This window comes from Narcine bancroftii, chromosome 12 (assembly GCF_036971445.1).
Source record: "Narcine bancroftii isolate sNarBan1 chromosome 12, sNarBan1.hap1, whole genome shotgun sequence".
Lineage (NCBI taxonomy): Eukaryota > Metazoa > Chordata > Chondrichthyes > Torpediniformes > Narcinidae > Narcine > Narcine bancroftii.
Window position 1 is genome coordinate 24,775,457 of NC_091480.1, and position 9,351 is coordinate 24,784,807.

General features: G+C 42.7%; 1 protein-coding gene across 1 annotated transcript; it reads right to left on the minus strand.

Annotated features, from left to right (window-relative positions):
* Nucleotides 1–5,490: 5,490 nt before the first annotated feature.
* LOC138746778 (uncharacterized) lies at nt 5,491–8,818 on the minus strand. The gene is made up of 2 exons (XM_069905198.1): nt 6,877–8,818; nt 5,491–6,603 (listed from the first exon to the last, which is right to left on the minus strand). Exons 1-2 carry the CDS (start codon nt 8,816–8,818, stop codon nt 6,569–6,571), a joined length of 1,977 nt encoding a protein of 658 aa, XP_069761299.1. The 3' UTR covers nt 5,491–6,568.
* Between the last annotated feature and the right edge of the window lie 533 nt (nt 8,819–9,351).

Below are 9,351 nucleotides of genomic sequence, written 5' to 3' on the forward strand. Positions count from 1 at the left end.
CAGTCCCCATAGCTGGATAGCTGCACTTTCATCAGTACCCTGGTGAGGGCTCCAGTGTGGCATCTTATCAAAGCTGATTTGAAAATCTGTTGGTACAATATAGATCTCAAAATATGATCATCTGAGATTTTATGGAAGTAACATTCAAGTGGCATAATATCCCAAAACATGGGACCTGAATTATGATTGGTGATCATGCCATCTCTTTGATGAAACAATCCAATTAGGCCCTTTCTCCTGTAAAATTTTTCCAAGCTCGTATCTTTGTTAAGATGGATGCACATAAATGGTATATTTTAGCTGGTGGTTCATAGCCCTAAAGATTCTGTTACAGTAGCCAAGGAAGTCATTGCTGGTCTTGACATGATGAATCTAACTGGCACTAATACCACTTTCTTAAATATGTTTATTAATTTCAATAACAATAAATTTGTACAGTACAATTATGGAATTTGCCATGGAAAAAAGAACATTTAAAAAAGCCCTCCAAGCATCATTATACAAATGAATTCCAAAGCACAGCCATAATAAATTTAAATTCACCAAAACCCCTAAATCGTTATATTTAAAATATAGTAAACAATTTTTTAAAAAGAGAAAAAAAATACCCTTCAACCAAAACCCATTCCATTTGACAAGATTAGGAAAAAAAACTTAGCATGTGGGTATCGAGTGACAACAACCCGGAAACTGACAACACAACTTTTGGCTGCGGTAATGGTGCATAAAAGGGCTCCATGTCTTTGAAAAATTAGTATGTGAATCTTTAATGGCAATATCTAATTTTTTTTAAGCCTTAACAAGACATAATATCAATTAACCATTGTGTGTGTGTGTGTGTGTGTGTGTGTGTGTGTAGATGGAGTGCTATCTTTGCATTTGATCAATATTGCATGTCTGGCTATCAATTAAGTAAAAGATAAAATTCGGCTTTGAGATGAAGTCTCTCAAACGTCATCATCGTCTTCAGATATTCCACCAGAGAAAGGTTCCAATTTAACCTTAAGAATCACTGGTAATGTATGAAATATATCTTTCCAAAATTTTCCTAGAGTAGGGCAAAGCCAAAACATGTGAACCAAGTGAACTGTGATAAATAAATATCTTTCGACGTGGCCTGTGATATGGCTATCAGATTGTTTTAGTTATTCTTTGTCATGCATGTACAAGGCTTTAAAATGTCATCTGATTAGAATGTGATGAATTGTTGTAATAATGTTTAAATTCTAGAATAGAAATGCAGAATCCTGTAAATATCCAGCAGATTATGAAGTATCTGCGGAGAGAAAAAGAGTTAACATTTCAGGTCAATCCAATTGCTGTTCCCTTAGCTCTTCACATTTTTTTATCCCAATTAAAGAAATGAAAAGAATTTGAAAATATTTGCCTCACCAGGTAGTGAATGCGTATTCATGAATAAATTGTACTCTGTGTAAGACCTATTGGACAAGAGAATTGTGTGCTGGCCTGCTTTGTAACAACAAGAGTCTGAAAACTCAACACCTATCAAGATGAAGCATTCTGGCTTGCAGATAAACCTGCACCTCATTTGATGTTTTTTTTTTGTCCGCCTTCATGTGTTTGTGAACATATTAAAGCAGTGGACAGGATTTAAGCTCCAGGAAAAAAGTACAAGAGATGTTGTTACAATAGAATATCCAACTCATTAAGACAAAAGGTTGAATTTCATTGAACTTATCAGGATGTTGAATCTAGCAACTGTTGTGGTTTGATAAGGCCTGCACCAAAAAAAGAAACTGTTGAAGGAACTAAGTAGATTAAACAGCATCTGTAGAAGAGAGGGTTTGGTATACATTTCCAGAGGTAGACAAGTCAAGTTTATTGTTGACTCATTTTACAAGTACAACCCGACAAAACAGAGTTCTCCAGACCTCTATGCAAAACACGCAGACACACAACCAGACATGCAGACAAATAACAGATATACAGGACGAGTATTCATCATTACAAATAAATATTGTTTTGTACATATGAGAGTCTCAGAAGGTTACTGTGAGCAGTCCCTTTGGTTGTTCAGGATTCTCACTGCCTGCAGGAAGAGGCTGTTCCTCAGCCTGTGGTGCTGGCTCTGATCCTCCTGTACCTCTTCCCCGATGGGAGCAGCTGAAAGATGCTGTATGCATGGTGAAAGGGGTCCAAAATGATTTTGCGTGCCCTCTTCAGGCAACAATCCTGGTAGATCACATCAGTGGAGGGAAGGGAGACTCCCGTGATCCTCTCTGCCACTCGTATGGTCCTGTGGATTGACCTCCAATCCACTTCTTTGCAGAAACTGTATTACACTGTGATGCAGCCGGCCAGGATGCTCTTGATAGAGCTCCTGTAGAAGGTTGACATAATGATGGCTGGTAGCCTTGCTGGCTTCAGTCATCTCAGGAAGTGTTGTGCTTTCAGAGGTGTTGAGTGTCCATAATAGGTCACTAGTTAAGTGAACTCCGAGGAACTTTGTGCTCTCCACTCTCTCTACTACAGAGTTGTTGATGTACAGTGGAGGGTGGTCATTCCTGGTCCTCCTGAACTCCAAGATCATCTCCTTCGTCTTGTCCACTTTGAGACTCAGTTTGTTTCTCTTGCACCGTTTCATGAGATTTTCCACCTCTCCCCTGTAGTTGTTGTTGATGAGGCTGACGACTGTCGTGTCATCTGCAAACTTCATGACACTATTAGTGCTGGATCTGGCCGTGCAGTCATGGGTCATAGTGTGAACAGATCCTGCATCAGATACCAAAAACTTCAGATGCCTGAAATGACTATAGATGCACTGAAGGCATTGTTATCAAATGGTCTGATAATGTTGGAAAATGTAACAGCTAATTGGTGTACAGTGTCAGCAATATATAAAAAAAACCAAGGTAAATAAAGGGGCATGTCCTGTTTAGGTCAACTGTTTAGGAAAACCCCCATTTAAAAAAAAATGCTATGTTTAATTTACATTTGCTTGACAAACTGGAGTGATCCTTGGTTTTATGTACTATATGGAAGGTGGCTGCCTCAAAATGCATCCTCCATTGGCAGTGCGAAAGGCCCCACTGCACCATGCCACTGTGTACAATATTCAACTTTATTGATGGAAAATAAGTGCTTAAAGTGCTTAGGCAAACACTTACAACAGTGTAGCAGCATTTAAGTTCTGCACTAGAGTGTTAGCCTAGATTTTGTGCTCAAACTATACATTGGGAATTGAATCCATAGTCATCCCTTCCAAAGCATGACCTAGTTAAGTGATCTAAATCTGTTCAGATAATGTATGGACAATCAAAGAAGGAAGCTGGCAACCAGAACATCAGATTGATTTCATCTGATGATATTAAGAAATTCTGATGGGATGAAAATGGGGGGAAAAGGGTGTCTGAAGCATAGGAGAACTCATCTGAGAAAACAAGGGAGATCCAGCTGTCTGGTTGTACCATGTTTTTGCCTGGTGTTTTCTGTGATAATATTGTGTCTTCATCCTGTGGAAACGTTGAAGAAGCAATTTTCTGGTGATGGCCTCAGCTTTGGTGAATGATTCTCTCTACAATAGGTAAAAGGATTTCTGCAAATATTAAAAAGAACAATTGGTAACAAAGGGATTCTGATTTTACAAATGCTCACAAGTCAATTTTATCCATAAGTCTGAAAATACAGAAGTTTGAAAACCAGCACTTCCAGGTTTAAGAACACTTTCTTTCCAACAGCTATTGGACTCTTGAACTTCCCCTTAGTATACTAATCAACAGCTCTAAAGGACTGGCGACATGATTACCAGTCACTTTTTTGCACTGTCGATGTTTATTATCTTTTGTACATATTTATTTTCTCTTTTCATTTAATTCTATTTGTTGACTATCAGAGTTTCTCTTCACAAGCACCTGCTTGGCTCTAGCAAGTAAGAATTGTGGAGTATATGTGCATTGTACAATAAACCCTTCACCATCAAAAACTGGGATCTTAATTGAATGAAGTGCTATTACACGGTACATGGTAATTGTACTGAATTTACAACAGGCTTGAGAGTTCAAGTATTCTCATCCTGCTTGTGAGTGACAAGAGTTGTCACTGATACTTAGAAGATACTGACTATAATGGTGCTTGTTAGTGTGTGTGTGAGGTCAATTGCCAGAGTTCTTTCTGTTTCTGTTCCTGGTGGACAAAACTGAAACGTTTCAATAGAAATCTGGACTTTTTTAAAAAATCTTCATCTGTAAAAGTTTTAGAATCAGAATTTTTTGTCAAGAACATGACACGAACTTCATTGTTTTGCAGTAGTATTTATTACAGTGAAAATATCGCTATAACATTACATTTTAAAATGAGTAAGTGCAAAAATAAGAGAAGCGATTCAGAAATGGATGCCACCAGGCATTCATCCTCAGGCTCCTGTACCTCCTGGTGATAGCAGTGTGAAGAGGATGGAGTGGAGACGGATGCCTGTGATGGCAAGTTAACAACTCTCTGTAAGTTTTCTTCTTGTCCTGCGCGTTGGCACCTCCGTACCAGACAGTGATGGAGCAAGTCAGAATGCTTTCCACGGTACACCTGTAGCAATTTGGTGACGTGCCGAATCTCCTCAAAGTGGCAAACCATGGCATTTTCTATCATGTGGCTGCATCTAATCATGTTGGATTGTTACTTTTAAGAAAGCAATTTTTTTTTATCTTCAATGCAGAAAATTGCCTTTAAAAGGCTGTTTTGATGGTGATGCTACGACAGAGTCTTCTTACTCTTCCAATATTGCTCAAGCTCCAAAAAGTTCTGAGGTTTTTGGCCTGATTCCAATAATCCTTCCACGTTACCATGGTCTACTTCATCAAACTGAGACTCATTTGCCAACATGACAATGTTTCATCTGAGATTTTTCAGATTCCTAAATCTATGGAGTTGTGCACAGTCTCCATACACCATTTATTGTAGCACAGGTTGCATCCTCCCAAGAGAAATGGATGTAGTCTGTGGCTATCTTGATGTCGTAACTCTTCGAGACTTTTCTGAACTATGGGCTTGTCATTGCTTCTTGACTCTGAAATGAACTATCTCATCACACACGTACCAAGCCTCGAACGAAATCATGGTGCGTGGTACCTGACACATGGATTACAACAATGAAAATACTATCTGATGTAAACAGTCACTTCTTTAATGTCAGCTGGATAGTAGAGTATTATCGACAATGGTTGAGGCTATATTGTCTGGGTTATTCCTCAATTTATATTTTTAATAAGCAGAGAGAGGAACGACACAATATTATCTCGGAAGACCAGTGCTACCATCCAGGCTTTTATTTTTGATCACACGACTGGAAAATCAGCTTTAGATCCTTAGAGTGTCAAACCAGTAGATTTAGACAGGCCTAGCTATGCTGACACAGTCTGAGGACCGAATTATGTGGGCAAGTGTCTTGGGTAAACTTATACCTCTCATTTTGTTCATTTTAGATTGGTCACAGTGTTTGAGCTACCGAAAGAAAATAGACACACACACCGAGAGCAGTTCAGTTTATACAAATGTTTATTACTAATTCAAAAGCTGATTTCACACTACAATATGCAAGCCCTTCCCAACTATACTTATCAACGCTTGGACTGGTCCCAACTGCCGAAGCGAGGCAACAACTGCACACTTGTAGTAGGTTGTCAGGGCGCTGGTAGCAGCTTCTCCACCTCCCCCGACCGGGACGTTGCTCGGACTCTGGCTGTTCTTCCTTCTTGACAAGGGGTGTTCCCACCCCTCGGAGAGTCTAAACTTCAGCAGCAGGACCACAGGCTTATATACCCCAAAAACAATTAATCATGCGCCTACTCCTTCTAATATTTGTCAGTCAAAATCAAAACTGAACATTACATTCTACAATTTAGAAGATTAATTATTCTGGAACCAGGATGTTATAACTTCCTGGTTTATCTCGTAGATACAAAGACTTATTAAAACTTCTCGAGCAAGACAGGTTGTGACCAATTCGTCAATTTCAGAGTGTTGCATTTGACAACTGCTTTCCCTGGGCCTCACAGTGGAATTCCATTTCAAAGTGTATCTTCAGATAAGTCCCCATGGCTGAGTTTAATTACATCTGCTAGTTCTGAAAGTAAGGTGACCTGCGTGTGGACCCAGTGTCGTCAGTTCCACATAAGCAAAAAGCATCTGGGTACATGGTTTTAATCCTCCATTACATTCCACCCCTTGGTCACAATCTGTCATTTGCGAGGCCTAACCAGTATTTGAGTACAGAGGGAGCGAAAGAAGAGAAATCAAAACAACAATTACAAAGATAAGCAATGATGCGAGCAACCAACGGAGGATAGTGTGGCCCACTCCCCCAAATGTAGCAGTTAGCCATGAGAAAGGATTCCAACCAAGGCTCAAATTATCCTTGTTGGCCACAATACCCAGATACTGGAGCTCACGAATAGATTTTGAAACATGCTGAACAATAACATATTTATATAAGCTGCACTTGAGGCTGGTGACCGAGGACTTCCTTGGTGTAATGCATCGGACCGTGTTTCCCACGGGGAACTCCCTTGGAACGTCCTCGACATTACAAATCCAATTGCTGGCATCAAAGCAGCTGTTAAGCCAGATCACCAGGAGTGTAAAATGGAGAACCTGGAACAAAGAAGCCTGACACATGTCACTCACGATACCATAAGCGTTCAGTGTTTAAACAGACTAAATCATCCTGTCCCTCAATAGCTACCCACTGAGTGTTACCCTGGGCAGGTGTCACTATTTCCCCTTTTACAGGAGGGCCACTACCTGGTGGTGCCACCCATACCTTTTGTCCAACATTCTCTAGTTCGGGGATGGGGGGCAATGACTGTTATTCCTCTGGAATAGGCTGTAATTCAGGAGCGTGAAGAAGTCGGTGGAAAGGTGTACCTTCTTTTAAAGGGCGATGATTCAAATTGTCGACTGCCTGCTGCAGCACATGGCACCATCCCTTCTGGGTCCCCAGTGATGTTAACAAACGAATTTGTTCCTTCAGTAAGCCGTTCATTTGTTCAACTAACCCGGCAGCCTGCGGGTAATAAGGAATATGGTGGACCCATAAAATACCGTTGTCATTTGCCCAATCACAGATTGCTTTCCCGGAGAAGTGCGAGCCATTATCAGAGTGAATCTCCTCTGGAACATCATAACGATAAATCAAATGGTTTAGTCCTTGGATAGTGCTAGCTTGGTCGGCCGTCTTGGTGGGAAAAGTAAAAACCAGGCCCGAAAAGGTGTCAACCATTACTAGGACGTAATATTTACCCATACAGTCTAGCATGGGGCCTATGTAATCAATTTGCCAGACCGCAGCTGAGTGAGCACCCCGTTTTATTTGGCCATGCGGACCAGGTGGAACGGTATGGAACTTCACAAGCCGACATTCTGGGCATGTACGTACGTTCATGCGGACATCATCCTGATGGACGGATAAAGCATGTGTACGGGACCACATAGCTGATCCCTTCTCCCCCAAATGACCACTCTGTTCATGTGCCCATTGAGCCAGGGGGACGGTATCAGCACAGCTGATAGTGGCAAGCTGATCTGCTACTGCATTATGTTGAGCCATGTTAGTCGCCATATTGGTATGGGCATCAACGTGATAAACGGTTATCTCACGATGGTGGGAAGCATCCCACAACAGCTGCCACAACTCTTTGCCCCATACTGGGCGGTCATGTATCATCCAGTTGTTCTTTTGCAAATCAGGCATCCATACCACAAGTCCATTAGCCAAAGCCCAGGAATCAGTAAACAGGCGAAGAGGGTGATCATGGGGATCTAGTGGTAAAGTGACTGCCTTCAACTCATCATACTGACTGGAGCCACCATCCCCCTCCTCCGATAACTGAGTTCCTGACCTGGGATGGTAAGCCACCTGTTCGTGTACGTGGCCCACCCCTTCAGGCCCTCTGGTCGCATGACTCTGAATATACCACTTCCATTTAACAATAGAAGACTGCTGAGCCCGCCCGATCTTTAGATTAGCATCATTAGCCAGGACCCAATTCATTATAGGAAGTGCAGGTCGCAATTGAACATCTGCATCACCTGTCATTCTTTCAGTCTCTAGCAGGGCCCAGTAACAGGCTAGGAACTGTTGTTCAAAAACAGAATAACGAGCGGCAGCCTCGGGCATGGTACGTGACCAGAATCCCAGCGGGACTCGGCGACCCTCTTGTTTCTGCCAGAGGCTCCAGGAGGCCACATCATCAATATAATGGTGAATTGAGAGGGAAGGCGATACTGGAAGGTGGGTGAAGGTATACTGGCGCCCCTTCCAGGTAAAGGCGAACTGATCCTGTGAGTCCTCAGCTATAAGAATACTGAAGAAGGCGTTAGCGAGATCAATGACAGCATACCATGTTCCTGAGTTCCCAGTAGCAATGTTTTCAATAAGGGTGACAATGTCCGGAACTGCTGAAGCAAGTGGTGGGGCATGTTTGTTCAAAAATCGATAATCAACTGTCATTCTCCAGGAGCCGTCCGGCTTCTGGACTGGCCAAACAGGGCTATTAAAGGGCGACGTTGCGGGCCTCACTACCCCTTCTTCTTGCAGAGCATCGATGGTGGCAGTAATCTCTTCCTGCCCCCCAGGGAGACGATATTGTGGAATGCACACTGGTTTCATGGGGGCTGGCACCATCACAGGATCCCACTTAGCCTGACCCACTACTAGTTTTTTTGTAATAGTTCGAATTCCAAATTCAAATCCCCCTTGGCTAATATTAAGGGCCATACCGGCCAACATATTAATACCCAGGATACACTCGTCAGTAGCAGCCACCAGGGCATGTAACCAGACAGGGGAAGGGCTATCACCCACCATGGCACAGACTTTTATTTCCTTTGCCAGGGTGACCGCTCCTCCCAACCCCTCTATTCGAAAGGCCGGTCCAGTCCAGAGGTCGGGATTACCAGGAATCACCGAGTGCTCTGCACCGGTGTCGACCAAAGCCAAGTATTGGCGATCATTACCCCCACCCCAGTGGATTGTTAACGGTATGTAGGGCTGCGGATCCCCGTGTGTGCGCCGTGTCTCGATGGGGTAGACACGGGAATCCTGCCCACACCTTCAGGCTTCAGAAGGGTTCGGGGGCTTCCAGGACCACATGCTATTGTTATCTTTAAGAGCCTGTTTAACCCATTGTTTTACCTCATCATGAATAACTGAAGCAGGAGAAGCCAGCTCGATAGAAGCAGCAGTGGGAGCAGAAAGCACAGCTGGGCCAGGAGGACTCAGCAGCTGGGGATGATGTTCCCCTGCTTTTTGCCTAAATCGATCTCCAATGGCAGCCAGCTCTTTTACAGAGAAATCACGGATCATTGACTCCTTCCGACCCCTGTTCCCACTTTGGCTCA